Genomic DNA, 19,399 nt, shown 5'->3' with positions numbered 1-19,399 from the left:
GGTACACATTAGAGTTAGGTGGACTCAGAGGCGTCCTTAAAATTCCAAAATTAAAAATCCCAGTCTTCACCAGGATCCACACCCGGGACCTCTCGTTTCGGAAGCCAAGCACTTTACCACTCAGCCTTAAAACACAAGGTACTAATTTATTTATAGGAATGTACAAATATTTAGTGCATGAGTTACGGAACGGAGAGGAGTAGCAAAGCGCTCGGTTACCACATGAGAGTCCAGAGTTCAAATCCACGTAATGGTTGGTGTTCTAAGCTTCAGTTTGTCCGTCTGTGTCTACCAATATATTAAAAAATAAACGCGGGGTACCTTTGCACTGCACGCACGACACCATCGTAAAACCTTTGACTACACAGCCCATAAAGTAATCAGGGGAACCCCCGCCTGACCTAGATATACATCCTACTAACTCTTAGATAATCGAGTCATGTCAGTTTTAAATATTTACAACAATACATAAACGAAGACCTAGATCATCAGGTCGGCTGACCCAGACATGGTTTATATTTACAATAAACAACATAGAGGCTTAAGACAAGGGCTGCGAGTCCATGTTTACATTGTTAGAGCCAAGTTAGCATGATCTACTCGCGAAGAAAACAGAATCATTAAGTCATAGTTTTCAATCATAACTGTAACCCCCACTAAATCTATTCAATCACAGTAAACTTAAGGGAGATTCTCACGATAAAGTAAACAAGGTCAAGGTCGAAAAATTGAACTTTAATATTGCCAACTAAATAAAAGTTTTAAGCAGAACGCCTTCAACCATTTCATTCTGTAGTGTATCAATGTGCAATATATTTGACATGGAGCTTTTTAAAAACATTGCCATCACTTCCTTTATTCTGCACACCGGATGCGCCAAAAAGCTTGCTATTTATAGTTTTTTTGTCCCATGTACAAAAATCTCCAATAACTTACCCATAAGACCTGACATCACAAAAGAGGAACTCTGTATGTTTCTATTTTATAACGCATTTGGCACTATTTAGGCGACGTTATCGATAATATGTCAGCAACCACTCTATGTAATAAACAAATAAAAACATAAAAAGTTTAGGGCTACTTACAAGACCATAACTGGCGGTCCCCCTTTTACCGATACAACAGAAAGGATCCAGGGTTAGAGGCGCACTTAGCATCGATCATACAACAACACAATAAGGAAATAAACACTTTCAATACTGTGTACGATGTTCTCAAAGATCGTCGATTCTATCCACTACCGCGACATTTTTCCGACTATTCAACGCTAAGGCAATCAAGTATCGATCTTGTTGGTACTTATGCAATAACGAAATCAGTTTGTAAATACTTAGGCAACAAGATATCGGTCTGTGAACGCCGAGGCAATAACGCTTCGGTTTGTTGTTTTTTTTGGTCCGTCCAAGCTTCAACTTTAATGTAGGGTCAGGGTTCTCTACTTGTACTCATTGTCAGAATCGCGTCAAGCGACTACACAGGGAACACTTGTAATCGATTCCATTTGTTGCAAACCTCTGCAGCGGTATGATTAAAGAGATTAACATGCTACACCACCGAGAGCTATACTCCAACGAGTTGTCTTCGAAAGATTGAGATTAATCAATTCTTGAGATTAGTAATCAATGATCCGATAAACTGAGCAAAATAATCCTGGGAGAAATGTATCGAACCCAAAAATAATCATAACTTTTTGCGGCTACATTTACTTTTCGACTATATATAGGGCCCTAATGTTGAAATGGGCTTCAAAAGATAGTATCCTGATGAAATGAGAATGAGATAATTAGTCTCAGTGTAGCCAAAAGTAGTTCTGGGAACATGTAAGGGAACGGACATCGGTTCCCTCAACTTCTCTAGCGACACAGTCAGTCACTAAAGTACACAGTATGATACCAACAGTCTCCAAACAAAAACGTTTTCTATACCATCACAGACTTACAGCAGCACTGAATTGGTCTACTTAGAGCAAACTGACGATGATAAAAGACAGGATTAAAAGGAGAAGGGGGGGAGGGTGAGGTGTGTGTGGTGGGTTTTGGGGGGGAGGGGGGTGAAAACGCTGTAAGCGCGCGCCAAGTACAATCCAAGGAAAGAAAGGGGTGGGAAGAAGGGGGTGGGCTGAATAAACAAGATGATGTTGGTTGATGTTAGCAGAATGGTGACTGTTGGAACTGGAATAAAAGTAGGAGAAATTTGTTAAAACAAAATACTTCCGTAACTTCTCTCCACCCCACCACACATCCCCCCACCCTCGTTTTTCATCGTTCTCCTTTCCGTTGTCGTGTTTCTTAACGCCTGGCTTCCTCTTTTCTTTCTAAGCCTCTCTATCTCCCTCCCTCCCTCTGTCCCTCCCTCTCTCTCGCTCTCTCTCTCCTTCGAAATCGTCAACACACGCCAAAGCACCTGAGCATGAAACCAGAGGCGCAGACAACTGACAACGAAAATGGGGGTGCAGTTATCTTGCCGAGGGGTGGAGGTGAAAGACACACACATAAAATATAGGATAGTACCATGTAAGTGGAGAGAGAGAGAGAGAGAGAGAGAGAGAGAGACAGAGAGAGAAATTTATATAGATAGATAGGGGAAGGGAGAGAGCGAGTGAGAGGAGAGAAAAAAGAGAGATAGAGGGAGAAGAAGAAAGGAAGGGAGGTAAAGAGACGGAGAGAGAGAGAGTGAGAGAGAGGAAGAAGAAAAGAGAGAGGGAGAGGGAGAGAGAAGGAGAAAGGAAGGGAGGTAAAGAGACGGAGAGAGAGAGAGCGTGAGAGAGAGGGAGAGAGAGGAAGAGAGAGAGGGAGAGGGAGAGGAAGAGGGAGAGAGTGAGAGGGAGAGGGAAAGGGAGAGAGAGAGGGAGGGAAAAATTGAAAGAGAGAGTGAGGAGTAGTAAGCTTAAATGTCAATTCTTTTAGGTCATGGCTTGTCACATTGTCAACGCCACTGGGAAAGAAGAATTTTTAGAATGTCACGTGACTGAAGAACTAAAAGGAGACAGTCCTGTTTTATCTCTGTGTGCTGAGGTAAATGAACGCGTGTACACGGCAAACTTGAACATTGTCTTCAGCTAATCGCCAAGAAACACTTCCGTTCAATGGAGCAGAGGGGAATGACTTTTGCGCCTTGTACTTCGAATGGAAACCAGCCAGCGACCCTTGTTGTGTACTGCAGCCTACTCACTGACTACTTCAGAAGCATGCAAAAATAAAATGTTGGGTAATCGAACGGGCATCACCGAAATAAAGACATCTTGATGCCTCATCGGAACATTAAAGGGAAGTATCTCAAGTAAAGTTCCCCTTCTCAGACCTTCCGATCTATGGGGCAGATGATGTTAAAGTCATCTGTTTCTTTGGCCAACGGTTTAAAAAGCAGGGTGTCATGTGGCCAGCACAACGACCAACCGCCTTTACTTTCCAAAACTAAAGTCAGGTACCCATAAGAGTTGAGTGGACTCAGGGGAGTCCAAAAAATCCCGAAATTCAAAATCCCAGTCTTCACAGAGATTCGAACCCAGAATCCCAGGTTCGGAAGCCGAGTGCTTAACCACTAAGTCACAACCCCCCCCCCCCCAAGTGAAGTATGTGCCAACAGAAGATAACTCCACCCAGGATTCGAACTTCTGAACGTTATGTCAACAATCCGATGCATGGACCACAAAAACCAATCAAATCACTTTAAAAAAAACAACAACATATTGAATCAAGCCAATGTTTCATTCTTATCCCAATAGGCTACCCCGCACAAGTGAACCACAGTCTACTCTCTATGTAGGCCTATATGAACTCAATGTTTTTTCTTAAAACAATTCTCATTTTTAAACGATCCCGTATCTCCATCATTAGCAGATCAAACACAGATAACTATGTTTGAGTGTGGGGATGAGGGGGTCTCTGTATGAAGTAACATATTAAAGGTTGCAAGCATTTTATTTTCACGGACTTAGATACATGCAGTTAAATCTATCAATGAAAAAAAAAATACTACACCGTATGTCCCAACATGTTAACAACACAATCATATAAAAGTGTCAGTCAAAAGGAGAAAGGTGTCAATCAAAAGGAAAGTGTGTTATTAACATTCGTTTAGGATTTACCTCCTCCTGAACACACACATTTTCAATGACCTATAAGATTTCTGAAACAAAAACAGCAACAAACAAAAAATTGTGGCTTTTGCGTTTCAAGAAATTGTAATTCACATTTAATTTCCTTGGAAACGTACTAAATTTGTTTGTACCGATGCACAAACCATCGATGAAGCCTCTAGAGTTATCAATGAAAAAGTCTGATAGATATATTTTATAAAAGACTCACTTTCCCTGAAGTCTTTTCAATTAAAAAAAAAAAAGTGTATTTTTATGAAAAAAAAAAAAAGTGTATTTTTATGAAAAAAATAAAAAATGTGTATTTTTATGAAAAAAAAAAATGTGTATTTTTATGAAAAAAAAAAAGTGTATTTTTATGAAAAAAAAAATGAATGCATAATTAATGTTAAAAACACAAGTTAAACAAGTAGCCGTTGCACCGGAACTTTGCAAGATTATGTTTTTGCGAGCTAAACGGGACGGACAGAAAGACCCACACAAACTAATAGCGGCTTTAGTTGTCTTCTGGGACCACTAAATATTGATGTATTGGCTATTTTAGTCCATTGTATTCATATATTTGTCAATACACTTAAAGTTCTACTAACAATAAACTTAACTTTAGGTTTACAGGCGGAGGGAGCTCAAGAGAGGGGAGATGAGAGTTCTCAATAAAGAAACCAGTAGCGTCCCCTGCCTTCTAGATCTATATTTAGATTTATAAATTATTCTGTACTTTTTGTTGGTTAGTGTCGTCTGCTGATTTGAAGGTGTGGAATGTAAAGGTGGGGTAGAAGCAAATAACTAGAAAGTGTTAATTTACAAGTCTATACGAAATGGAATTAAACCCAGGAGCTTCTGTTTGACAGCACTTACCTTTAACTAGATCTATCCTATTGACTGTTAATTTTCTCTTTTGTTTCTAGACTTTTGAAGTGCTAATGTAAAGTTTCCCTTTTCAGACCTTGGGGCAGATGATGTTAAGGTCATTTGTTTCTTTGACCAACGGTTAACTATCAATCGTCTTTACTTTTCCCAACTAAAGTCAGGTTCCCATTAGAGTTGGGTGGACTCAGAGGCGCCCTAAAAATTCCGATGTTCAAAATCCCAGTCTTGACTGAAATTCGAACTAAATGGTCCCAGGTTCAGAACCCAAGCGCTTAACTCCTCAGCCATCGCGCCCTTCAAATTATACCATCGATGGTCAACATCACAAGTTCACTGATGTTAGTAGTGTAACACTGAAGGTATTAAAGAAACCTATCCAATGAGATCGGTGAGACTGAGATTACCCAGCAAGACATGCTCTGAGAAAGACGAGGTGAGTCTCGAGCGAAACGATTGCTTCAAGTAATTGCCAGTTAATTGAGTGAAGACTAGAGAATGCACGTTGATACAACGTCATACGTACGCTTGAGAGAGAGAGAGAGAGAGAGAGAGAGAGAGAGAGAGAGAGAGAGAGAGTGAGTGTGTATGTGAGTACGTCACTGAATAGAGGAGTGTTGGAGGCAAGGTGTCTATGTGCAAGAGTTGGACAAAAAAACTCCCTGGGAAGTATTGATCCACGCTTTCAAATGTATTTGTTGAATTTGTTTGCATTCAGATTTTGTTTCCAATCCATTTTCCCCTGTATACTGTACATCAATAGTTAACCTTGTTAAAGTTGGTAGTCCTCAATCTGCCCTTCAATCTATCATCTAGCAATCATTTCTATTTAACTATCTATCTATTTAATTATCTCCATCTATTCCAATCCATTTTCACCTGTATTACATCAATAGTAAACAGTATAAAAGTTGGGTAGTTGTCATACTTATTAATGCGCAAATATTAAAAATTTATTGTTAATTTAACTTTCCATCTAGTTATTATTTCTATCTTTCAACTATCAGTCTACCCAGCGGCGTTACTAAGTGGGTGCTGGAGGTGCGGGCAAGTATTGTTCTTCATTCTCTTACCACCAACAAACCCATCGTTTAAGCACAGAATATCCATTCGTTTATTTGAGATTTTGACCCAACTGAAGTCGCTGCTGGCCGCCTTGTCTTTTTATACTAATTCTACCCACGATTCCTTCTCCCGGAAGTGGCTGTATTTTCTTCTCTACGTGGGAGTGGGCATCATTTGAAACTCCTAAGCTAAAGAGCCCGTGTTTACTTTGACGTCTGCCAGACAAGTTCCGGATGTGACGAGTCCATGTTACATACAGGATGCCTGACTTCTAGTGTCTACGCCAAGACAAAATAATCAATACTCAGCACAGGTCATGTTACGATTGTAAAGTGTTTAATTCTTTGGAACAAATTCACAATTGGAAAGTTTACAAGGGAAGAGAATGATAGATAAATAAACGTGTCCGAACGAGACCGGTGTATGGTGTATTCAACACATTTTCCCCTCGAGAGCGTTCAAGTTATTAAACTCCGAAGTGTGGTAAAGCGCTTGGCTCAAGCGAGGAGTCTCAAGTTCGAATCCTGATGACTTCTGGTAGTTTGAACTTTGCGATTTTAGGACGCCCCCCGAGTCCACTCTACTCTATAATGACATGCTCTGGGGGAGTAAAGGCGGATGGTCGTTGTGCTGGCCACATAAAACCTTCATTAATGTTATGTTACTATGGTGACGGTGGGAAGAGGTTTGCGATTGGGTGGTGGCTATGTACCATGAATAATGCAAGATAAGCGGCATTGTCATCAGCGGTTCTGCCTAACAGACGACTCCAGATGGCTAGAGGTAAAAGACGTGTTTCTGTTGTGAGAATTTGTTCAAATTACCATTTGTATAATTATAAAGTCTACTCTATTTCATTTCATCTCAAGTTGATTTTGTTTATTTTGTAATCAAAGTAATATATAACATTGTTCACCATTTATTCAGTTATTTCATGTTTTACAAGTAAAAAAATAATAATACGCCTACAGCGGTTGAGTTGGCAAAAGTGAACTTGATATTAAAACTAAATAATTCAATATGAAACGAAATCAACGTTTAAACACAGTTGCAAGGTACAATAGCAGAAGATAGAAACATAAAATAGGATTGTTATAGCCTCGTTCTGAAAATGACGAAATACTGATTTCCATTTGGTGCCAAAATATGCAGACGATGTATTTCAAGATTGATCAGCATTACCAGACGATAGATAAAACATGGCAGAAATCAACTTGGTATTTTTTAAATGTCACATATCACTTAGCTTATAATTTATGTTTTTTTTTTATTATTGAAAATAATATGGAATATTGTTATGGGTGAAAACGGATAAACCATTGTGCAAATTTAATTTCTCGAGATTAAGGAACAAGATTTATTTTAATTTAATTAATCTATTATTTTTTAAAAAAAGGTCAATCTGACAGATTAGGACAAACAAAAAGGTGGGAGCAGGACGACTACTATCTCTCCATTGGGTTCACGCAGCACTGATTGCTTATTGATCTGTAGACTATTGAACAAAGCCAGCAATGTGGAGTTACACGGGACACCAGACAAACAAAACCAACCAAATTCGTGATCCTTGACCGGGTAGTATATAGATGTAAGATACCAACATGCGAACCGTTTCCCCAAGAGGTGACTTCTGTTTCTTTTCTAGCTAACCATATGCCCATTTATGCCTGAGTACGCGCACACACACACAAAATGGGGGAAGAGAACAGCACAAGTGACAAGGAAGAAAGACTGAAAATACTTTCATAGATCATACTCAAAGATACTATGTCAGTGGCGGCACCAACGATGAAATATGAGAAGGTGATCAACAAAAAGAGAACACAGCATACATGTATTTCCTATTTGACAATTTATCTACTTTTAGAAATACAATTTTGACCTTTGTATTTTACAAATACTTACTGTCATTACCAGAGGCTTAGCAAGGTGCCCTAGGGCCTAGGGCCCTGGATCAAGAATATGATGGTGGGCCCTCTCCTTTAAGTTAGGTGTCTCAGCAACCATATCGAGCCATACTTATGTGTCATTTGTATGTGTCATTAATTTTTTTTTAAAAAGGGATTACGATACAAAATCTACTCTTTGCATAAAGCATCCCTAATGGTAGGCTCATTGTTTGCTATGCGACTCGACATTGCGGTCATTGTGTTGTACTTACAGGTGATTATTAAACTTTTTTTTTTAGAAATATTTTTTTTTTGTTTGATGATAACACTCTCCCATATTCTATATAAGGATTAGACTATGGATGTAGATGGTAGATAATAGGCTTACACGGAATAGATATTTATGAATCTGGAACTGAATCTCTGGGAAATAAAAACCCAGACAAAAAAAAAAGTCCACATTGCCAATCATGAGCTCCCGACAAAGTGGTGGATCGCTCTTCTTAAGCGTATTCGAGTGCTTTGACCTCGTGAAGTAGTAGCGTGTCACGTGACTACCAAACGTTGTACTGTTAAAATACTAAGAGAAAGCGTTGGTTTGTACATGAAAATGGTTTGAACCTCAGGTCTCAGTATTGTTTGCTATAGAGATTTCTTAATGCCTGCCAACAGAAAAATTTTCTTTACTTTGTCTATTCAAGATCAGATAACTCTGTTGACTTAAACATAAATCAGTCAACTTAATGGAAGACAACCCACATTGTGTAAACATTGATTGGTCTATTTTTGGATCTGCAGGGGTTCAAAGTGTCGGGGAATCATTGGGGGTACGCTGAGTGAAGGTTTGGGTTTTGTTCTCAGCATAAACAGTGAGAATCTAGTATGTTGCCTCTCATATGTCTTTATGTAAGTTTTTGAAAGCAATTAAATTAAATTCGTTTTATAATTGGTATATGACTCCAAAATACAGAAAAACTGTTTTCATTTTAACGTGAAGAGAAAATACTGGATCATAAAGATTTATCTTTTTAAAATTTTTCTTTGATTATTTTTTAAGTAAAAAAAATATACTTTTTTTTCGTCTTCAAGAAATGTCGATTTGCTGATAACGCTATTTCTAATTTACCCAACCATATCCAGATGTTGCTTGGTGGCAGAGGTGATCGCCCCAAGTTCAGATCCTGATGGAGTGCGATATTTAATCCAAGGGTTCGGAACCTTACTGTGTACGCTTTGCTAATATGTCTGGGTAGTGGATTGCCTTTTTTTTTTAACGTTGGAGAGGCCTAACCGATCGGTACAATCGCTGACCAAAAGCAACAGTTGTAAGAAAAAGGATTATTATTACAGTATCAGTTTACTATTTTTTAACAATGGTACGTTTACCGTTACAATCAAGAATTCTAGATTGACTTCATACTAAAAGTTAAAATCAAAACTTTGGTAAATAAGACCTTGAATAAATTGAAAACATAATCAACCGAGAAATACTAAAATTGCGTAAAAAAAATAAAGGCCTTTTAGTGCACACCTGTGGTTATCGACCTTTGCATTTCTATATTTAGTGTCAGTCTATCAATGACTTGTTCTACACCAGGGGTTTTCAACCTGTGGATCGCGACCCCCTTGGGGGTCGATTGCCGATTTGCCAGGGGTCGCCTAAGACCATCGAAAACATGGATTGTTATTGTCTACTCTTCTATTGCTGTGTGTGTTTGTTTGGGGGGGGGGGGAGGGTCGCGACAGAGAGGGGGATTGTAAAAAGGGGTCACCGAGCTTAAAAGGTTGAGAACCTCTGTTCTACACCTAAGCGTATTCGACTCCAAGATCTGTTCGAATACAGTCACATGTCTTGCGGTCAAACAGAAAACGATAAAAGTAAATCTAATCGTCGATGAAGAAAAAAAAAACAGACCAAAGAATAGAGAATGTAAACATTAACAGATCACTCCCCTCCTCAGGAGGGGCCACTCTTACCCAAGAGAGCAAATCTTCTTGCACCCCCCCCTCCCTCCCTAACCAAAAAAAAAAAAAGTATTCTCCCAACCCTTTCAAAACTGTTGACAGTGACAAAACAAAACAAGATGAACAATTTTGAAAAGGTCACAAAACAGAAGAGAGAGAGAGAGTCGAGGTCGAAAACAACAACTTAAAAAAAGAGGATGAGAATCGATCTCTTGTCAGCACGAGAGCCCTTACCAAAATTAAAAAAAAACAACAAACAACACCATGCCATCATTATAGCTCTGATTGAACCACTAATGGATGCACAGACTTAGAAACTAAGGGGGAAAAACATAAGTAGATAAAACCAGAACATCAAAACAAAACTCATAAAATAAAACATGGTAACTAACACTGAAGTGTAAACTTCGAACGAGCCAACTCTCTACTAAACAGACAGCTATTTGGCAATTTGAAGTCCTCCCCCCCCCCCCCCCAAACAAAATGCCATGTGAACAGGGAAGGGCGAGTAACAATGTCGTAACCCCCCCCAAAAAAAAACAAAATTTACAGATGTTGCTTTCAAACGACAACAACAAAGTGATGACACAATGTCATGTTACTGAATGTCAAATGTTATCGTCTGCTAACGCATGCCTTCTTTTTGCTGGGGCATCATTACCCTCATGTTCCGTGCTGACATTTGTGTAGTGATGTGATTATTCTTTGAAGCAATTAATTAAAAAGAAAATAATTATAAAACCCTGAACACACATGACGTTAAATATATAGGAAAGAAAACATACGCAAACATACACACGCTATGTTTAGTATATACATGGTTGGCTGCCTGGTCGTGCGGTTTGCGCGCTGGACTGTCGTTTGGACTTACCGATGGTCCCGGGTTCAAACCCTGCCCGCTCCCATCCCCCGTCGTCCTGCGGGAGGTTTGGACTAGGAAGTAAACTATCTTCAACTCTGAAGGAACATCCGAAAAATGTAAAACAAACAAACAAACAACATATACCTAAATATGCATTACTTTTATAATGAAATAAATACTTTCTTTGATATTTCATTAATCAACAAAACATTTTCGAATCAATTTATGCAAGGAAAAAATAATGTTGACAGTGTCTTTCTAAAATTAAATATTTTAATTTTTCTAATTATCAAAAGGGGGGTGCGTGGCTGCTGAGATGTCAAATGCTTGGGCTTCCGAACCGAAGGGTCTATGAAAGTGGGATAATGAATTTCGGGATTCCTAGGTGTCAACCCAACTCTAATGGGTATCCGACATTAGTTGGCGAAGTAAAGGCGGTTGGTCGTTTAGCTTGCCACATGGCACATCCGTCGGGATGGCCTTTAACCCCTAAAACATCAGAATTGTAATTCCATTGCAAAACAGCTCAGCACTTAAAGGGTTAAATTATCTGCTCTCTATACACCTATATCGCAAGGTCTGAAAGGGGAACTCTTACTAATAATCATCGAGCCCAGGACACCAAGAAAAACTAAAAAGTATTTATTTTAACTGAATAACTCTAAAACCAAATGGATTCCATGCATTTAATATAAAACAAGCTACGAGTAAACATTGATTAAAACAGGATAACCTTTAACCCGGAACAAAAAAAAAAAAAAGGTCGCTTGATACCATAATCAGCTGGAGAAAACAGAAAGAGAGCTTCCCTTAAGGATCTACATATTTTATAAGCCAGGGTGGCCAAAGCAGGCTAAGTACCAAGCACCAAAAGGGGAATACACCAATGATGGCAATCGATACGTCTAAGCCTATTTGTTGGGGGGGGGGGTTAAGTCAATAACTGGGGAGGGGGGGGGGTAAAGTCAATACCTGGGGAGGGGGCAGTGTGGGAAGTAGCACACACTGCAATGGACGAAACATCTGATGTTAACTCAATGAAATATAAAATAGCATCGAATTCACCTCGTTCGTAAATAAAGATGATTTTATAGTAGCGAAACATATAAAAGAAACGTGGCTTTTGGATGTCTATTTAGACTAGAGGAGATTTGTGTTTGTTTGTTTGTTCAATCTAAACTAAATAAGATTATCTACAAAACTATCAATCTAAACTAAATAAGATCATCTACAAAACTATCAATCTAAACTAAATAAGATCATCTACAAAACTATCAATCTAAACTAAATAAGATTATCTACAAAACTATCAATCTAAACTAAATAAGATCATCTACAAAACTATCAATCTAAACTAAATAAGATCATCTACAAAACTATCAATCTAAACTAAATAAGATTATCTACAAAACTATCAATCTAAACTAAATAAGATCATCTACAAAACTATCAATCTAAACTAAATAAGATCATCTACAAAACTATCAATCTAAACTAAATAAGATTATCTACAAAACTATCAATCTAAACTAAATAAGATCATCTACAAAACTATCAATCTAAACTAAATAAGATCATCTACAAAACTATCAATCTAAACTAAATAAGATCATCTACAAAACTATCAATCTAAACTAAATAAGATCATCAACAAAACTATCAATCTAAACTAAATAAGATTATCTACAAAACTATCAATCTAAACTAAATAAGATCATCTACAAAACTATCAATCTAAACTAAATAAGATCATCTACAAAACTATCAATCTAAACTAAATAAGATCATCAACAAAACTATCAATCTAAACTAAATAAGATCATCTACAAAACTATCAATCTAAACTAAATAAGATCATCTACAAAACTACAAATAATTCATGTTGGTTCAAGAAAACGAGCTCTGTTGGTTGGTGAAACCGTAATAACATTTATTACAGAACAGACGCCAGATAGGTGAAGAGGTAATAATCATAATTATAGCTGTTCTATAGCGCTACCTTCATGCTTATAGTTTGCTCAGAGCGCTTTGGTCCAATCTCATTTGTGGCGCTCAGTAAACACAACTCTGATTGAATCTGGTGTGGAACCTCGAGCCCCCTTCTTAGCCACTTAGCCTCTCGACCACGGTTCCCACCGGAGGAAAGGAGGAGAGAAAACAGACCCTGCTGATGTAGTAAAAGAAAAAAGACCCTGCTGACGTAGTAAAAGAAAAGAGACCCTGCTGATGTAGTAAAAGAAAAGAGACCCTGCTGATGTAGTAAAAGAAAAGAGACCCTGCTGATGTAGTAAAAGAAAACAGACCCTGCTGGTGTAGTAAAAGAAAACAGACCCTGCTGATGTAGTAAAAGAAAAGAGACCCTTCTGGTGTAGTAAAAGAAAAGAGACCCTGCTGATGTAGTAAAAGAAAAGAGACCCTGCTGACGTAGTAAAAGAAAAGAGATTAGTCACATGGCTAAAAAAAAAAGGTTCCTTTTCTAACCTTGCATGGGGGGGGGGGGGGCAGATGATGTAAACTCATCTGTTTCTTTGGCCGACGGCTTACGAGAGCATAGGACAACACAACGACCAACCGCTGTTACTTTTACCCACGTAAGTTAGGTACCCATTAGATCTGGGTGCACTCAGGGGCGACCTAAATAAATCCACAAAAAATTTCTTGAAAGGGATTCGAACTTAAGACCCCCTCAGTTCTAAAGCCAAGCGCATTACCACTCACCCCCCCCCCCCCACACACACACACCGTGAGCTACTGACTGACACTTTCTTCCAAGCTTGAGACATCATTCACAAGCCAATCAATTGGTTTGAACAGAGCGCAACACTTCTAGTCAACATTGATGAAAACATCAACCTGCGTCAGAGGTTCGCTAGCGACCAGAGGTCGATGAGATAGTCAGGTTGATCTATTACCCTTTTTTTTTATATCTTCTTGTAAGGGCTATGACAGTAGCTTGTATAGACATTGATTAGTTACTTAAGTCTTTTTCATACAGGAAACAACAGAAAGTCCTAAAACTCTCCAAACTTCCCCCCCCCCTTTTTTTTCTCTTTCTCTCCTGAGTTTTATAATGATGTAGAAATTGCTTATATGATCTTTTTTTTTTTATTGAAATATTAATAATATATGGTCTTTTATTTTTAAAAAATTAAAATTTAAACTTTTATTTTTCTGCATGGTAACTTTATAATTTATGTTTTAACATGTGGAAACACAAACTCAAAATCGTCCCCCGAAGTGGCAGAAAAAGATAGAGGTTTCACTATTATAAGAAAGAATATCATAATATGATTTCGATCAAAGGCAATTGACAGAAACGGGTTAATACTTTCACATTGAAAAGGGTGACAAGGATGCTTCAAGACTGGGTCTGAAAACATCTTGTTTTAAGTAAACAACTCCATGCATAAAAAATGTGTTATTTCTTTTGTCTTCACATCCTGAGATCATGTCACGACACAAGAGTCTGTTTTTTAACAACTTCCTCGTTCCAACTTCACTTTGCACGTGACAATATCCGATTGATAACAAAGTTATCGGCCTTCCATTAGTTTTGATGTTTAAATCTTTTTTTCTTTAAACACGATTGGCACTGTCACGAATGATAAAGACTCTTCACCAATAGCATCATGCGGGATCAATGTCCCCCTGAACTGATTCGACGGGAAACAACCACCGCCCGCAGACGATGCCAGTAGATTGGACAATGTTGACACGGCAATTGAGAACCATGGCATGCATTGTCAGGTCATCTCCAGACTGATGACCAAATCTAATGTGATGCTAAAAGTGTAATCCGCATTACATCCTTCAACTGGTCAGCAAAAAAAAAAAAAAAAAGAGGGGGGATGGTGGAACAAGTTGGGTATGGAAAGGGGGGTGGGGGTGGGACATTAGAAAAGTGTAACGTGGATGGAAATCGTAAGATCGATACCACGAGGTGCCATTAATACAGTCAACAAATTGGATGTCACAGACCAGTGTGTGGACGTCTGCTAAGAAGACTGTGGATGTATGCTTGCGTATGAGTTGAAGAAAAGAACTATTTAAATTCCAAGACATATCACGTGAATGCAATGTCATCTTGTTGCTTGAGAAAGTTATAGTCGAATACTAAACAGACAGTATTACAAGACTGCTATCTTGTTTCGTCGCTCGAGAAAGTTATAGGCAATGCTAAACATAAGACAGCCTATGAAAACACTGCTACCTTGCCTTGTCGCTAGAGAAAGTTATAGACAATGCTTAACATAGACAGCATATGAAAAGACTGCTATCTTGTTTTGTCGCTAGAGAAAGTTATAGACAATGCTTAAGATAGAGACTGCTATGTTGCCTCGTTGCTAGTTATAGGCAACGCTATAAATGTAAAATGTATAATATCAATTAATAGCAACGATGTTATATTTGCAATATTATTTTATTATTTCCCCAACACACAGAAAAGGAATTTTTTTTTTATGTGGGATCGGACTTATAAACAGAATAATGTTGTAGTTAGATTCACAAATGTTCTTTTGGGGGAAGAGCAGATTCCCAGAATCATCAAAGGCCGTTGTAATTCACTATGGATAGCATTTAAAAATGAGGGAATTCAAATTGTTTCGCTGGTCAGTCTATTTGACTATGGAACAACCTCACTGTGAAACTAGTTGCACGAGACAGCATTAATGAACTGCGTGGTGCGCAATCTCCGGTGCGTAGCCGGCTAAGTAGTCCCGTTATAAACAGACTATTTGAGAACATAATTCGAAATCTTGAAAAAACACACACACAGAATCACATTTAGTAAATATTTTTTTTTTAAATCTAAAAACAAAATAATCAAAGAATACAGAGTTGAAATCCATACATATAAAACGTTAAAACTAAAAAAGAAAGAAAAAAAAAAACAAGGACTTACTTTCTGAAGACAGCAAATCGACCAATAGGTTCCTTACAATATAGATCTATAAAACAAAAACAACACACAAAAGGGACAAAAACTAAAATGACCTTGACCCTTGACGTAACACGCAGCAACAAACAGTGACCTAACAGGCGAATACAAAGAAAATGATTGAAGAATCGATAGCCCGCTAGAGCACACATAAGCAACCCGCAGTCAACGTAAAAAGCTGAACATTGTTTTTCTTCATTACGCGACAAAATTAACAGCTCACTTAATTTGTGGCGAACGTCGAGGGTGATGTCAATACATGGATATGTGTTCTGGGATCCAGTCTCCAGCACCACAGTCTCGAGAGGAGTTGTCTACCAAACCAACACACCTAGTGTTTGTTACATTTGTTATTCTTATTTCTTATATCTACTGCAAAGAGTAGACTATTGATACCATTTAATTGGTCTCTTCAAATTGCCGTTTTATCTTTTTAAAGCAGATCTTTGTTTTCTTTCAGTAGGATTGATATTATCTTTCTTCTTTACTTCCTTGAGAATGTAGGTTAAAGCTTCAGTATTTCTTCCTTAAGAATGTAGGTTAAAGCTTCAGCATTCCTTCCTTGAGAATGTAGGTTAAAGCTTCAGTATTTCTTCCTTGAGAATGTAGGTTAAAGCTTTAGCATTTCTTCCTTGAGAATGTCGGTTAAAGCTTCAGCATTTCTTCCTTGAGAATGTAGGTTAAAGCTTCAGCATTTCTTCCTTGAGAATGTAGGTTAAAGCTTTAGCATTTCTTCTTTGAGAATGTAGGTTAAAGCTTTAGCATTTCTTCCTTGAGAATGTAGGTTAAAGCTTCAGTATTTCTTCCTTAAGAATGTAGGTTAAAGCTTCAGAATTTCTTCCTTAAGAATGTAGGTTAAAGCTTCAGCATTTCTTCTTTGAGAATGTAGGTTAAAGATTCAGTATTTCTTCCTTGAAAATGTGGGTTAAAACTTAAGTATTTTTTCCTCCCTTGACGACGGAAGGATGCATCTTATTTTCTTTCCCTTGCTGGAGATGGTGTTACTATTGGACAATTTTTTCTCTATATTTCTCTCCTACATAGACTGCTATCCATTCATGCACAACTTGATTGGAGCACAGTGTATACACACAGTCTTCGATTAGATAGCACAAAATTGTGACAAGACATTGAATAATGTCCTCTCCAGATTTTAACCATATATACTGAAGTATGGTTTATTAAATGTCCTAAGCGTTCATATTTTATAGCCGAACAGAAAAAAAAAAAAAAACTTAAAATTTGACAAAAATTTAAAATGTTTACAGTCCTGATAGTGCTCCATCTTCTCACCAAGAAAGATAATGAAAGTAAACACAAGTGAGCAAAGCACGTGTAAATCAGGCAATACTTACAGACGAGGGTGTAAACAGTTGAAACTGGTCGACTAATATAGTCGCACGTGGCACAGAGATCAGAATTGACCAATGGTGACAAGGGCGTATTTCGACATTTGTCTGGCCCCAAAATTTAAAGTTCATAAAAGATTCACTTACGCGGGGAGGAAAGCCAGATCAATAAGCGCCTCATTAGCCAATGCGCTTTGGAAGAAGAGAGAGAGAGAGAGAGAAGAGAGAGAGAGAGTGATGTTTAAATGTTTGAAGTGACGGTTAACATTGTGTTTATGTGTATGCATCGTGTGTATGTGATTATGTGTTGTGCGCATATCTATTTATGTGTAATGAGCATGTGTTTATGAGCCGTGCGTAGGTGTGTTTGCATCGCGAGTATGTCAGTTGTGAGTTTCTATGATGTGTGTACGTGTTTATGTGTAGTTTGTACGTGTGTGTGCGTCCTGTGTAAGTGGGCATTGAAATATGATGGTTTGGCCATTGGGCGAAAGTGTAAGAGGTCAAGGACGCTTAGCGACGGTCATTTTTGGAAGCAACGTGTGAGTCACTGACCGTCACAACAAGAGTAATTCTATTACCAGAGAGAGAGAGAGAGAGAGAGAGAGAGAGTAATTCTAAAAAATGTGTATATAAAAAAACAACAACCTAGATGACTGTGTGTTTGACTTGTTTGTTTTACAATTAAATGTCTCCCCTCTATAATTGCATGGGCATTTATTTCCCGCGCTGACATTTCCCTAGTACAAGTCTATTAATAGCAGCCAACACAGTTTCAAACAGGGGAGGCAAGCTATGGGCGAATTCCGAAAAGAATAATGCGTGATCCCACTGATACTAATGGAAGAATAATTGATTCATTTTTATTACAGAAGTCTGTTCAAGGGAAGTAACCAACAAAAGCCAAAGACTACTTCACCTAATACTTAAATCGAGTTTTGTCCCTTTTATAGAAATTTTTCGCAATAAAAAAGGTCTTTCAATCAAGTAGTATATGAAGTTGTATAAAAAGCTAAGGACTAATGTTGCTACCTAGGTACCTGTCAGACTGGTACTTGTTGAATTTTGCTGCTATCTCTTAACCTAAAAAATAAACGCCCACAACGCAATTCCTGAATTGCGCGTTGTTACGAAATTGCGCGCGTGATTGATTCTAAGCAGGGAAAAAATATTCTTGTTTTCACAATTATATTCTGAAATTTTCCATTAAGTGTATAAAATAAGTAGCCGTTTTCCTCCGTTGAGTCACACACACATATATATACATACATATACAGGTACAAAAACATCAACACATATGTCACTGCCAATGTCACACACACACACACACAAAGGGGTCAATGTCCTAAGCCTAGGTTTAATAATAAACTGTTTTCTTTATAAAGGCGAGCTAACATGCACATATGGACATGTGTCAGAATGGACCTCATTCACCAATCGTAAATAAACACATTTAGCCACGTCATAATATTGGTAAAACAATGAAAAATACGTATCACGTGACAGCCACTATGGATTACATAATTTGTATAGAAGATATATAGAATCACGTGGCTAAATGTTGTTTGTTTACAATTGGTGAATGAGATCCATTTAGAGAAGACAATATTAGCGAGATTTGAGCAGCCCCCTTTTTTCTACAATATGCAGGGCGAGGTGGCTGAGTGGTAAAGCGCTTGGCTTCCGAGGCGATAGTCTTGGGGTCGAATTTCCGGATTTTTTAGGGCGCCCCCGTGTTTATCCACTTCTACTGGATACCTGACATTAGTTGCATTCTTTTCATTCTGACACCCTTTTAAGCTTCAGACATAGAAATCTATAGATAGCCATGGAGGACCTCTACAGTCTTGAATAAACAACTTCAGTTACTTATGTACAAACACACTGTTATCTGAGTGCACTAAAAACTGGGAAATAAATGATATAGGCCTACAATGTATACCATAAATAAAAGTGTGGACTATGGTGTTCAAAGTTATCCGTTGAGAAGTGTTAGAAATTGCACATTTTTTTTTAAAATACATTCTATAAAATATGCTGTCCATTTTTACTGCACTCAAAAAAAAATGTTTAGTTCTAAAGTGTATTGTATGTATTGGACATTGTCATAGATGGCGGAGTGTCTAGGAATAACAAGATTTTTGGTGCCTCTGGTGTACAGAATCTAGGCCAGTGTTGATAAGCTCTGTTATAGTTACATGACAATCACTGTTGATAAGCTCTGTTATAGTTACATGACAATCACTGTTGATAAGCTCTGTTATAGTTACATGACAATCACTGTTGATAAGCTCTGTTATAGTTATATGACAATCACTGTTGATAAACTCTGTTATAGTTATATGACAATCACTGTTGATAAACTCT

At 37.9% G+C, this 19,399-nt stretch overlaps 1 protein-coding gene across 5 annotated transcripts in view; it reads right to left on the bottom strand.

The window, feature by feature from the left end:
* The window catches only part of LOC106066265 (5'-AMP-activated protein kinase subunit gamma-1-like), a 236,018-nt gene that overhangs the window by 85,442 nt on the left and 131,177 nt on the right, over positions 1-19,399 (bottom strand). Inside the window, exon 1 of one of the 5 annotated variants that reach the window (XM_056020628.1) lies at positions 17,039-17,179. The exons of 3 other annotated variants lie outside the window; for them this stretch is intronic. In XM_056020628.1, coding sequence (XP_055876603.1) covers positions 17,039-17,164 — 126 coding nt within the window. In that variant the 5' untranslated portion in view covers positions 17,165-17,179. Of the gene's footprint in view, positions 1-1,085; positions 1,386-17,038; positions 17,180-19,399 lie in introns of those variants that run through there. One more of the 5 variants, XM_056020645.1, reaches the window with a different exon arrangement.

The sequence above is a fragment of the Biomphalaria glabrata genome, chromosome 1 (genome assembly GCF_947242115.1).
Source record: "Biomphalaria glabrata chromosome 1, xgBioGlab47.1, whole genome shotgun sequence".
Lineage (NCBI taxonomy): Eukaryota > Metazoa > Mollusca > Gastropoda > Planorbidae > Biomphalaria > Biomphalaria glabrata.
Note: the sequence above shows the minus strand (reverse complement) of the source record. Positions and strands in the feature narration are given on the sequence as shown.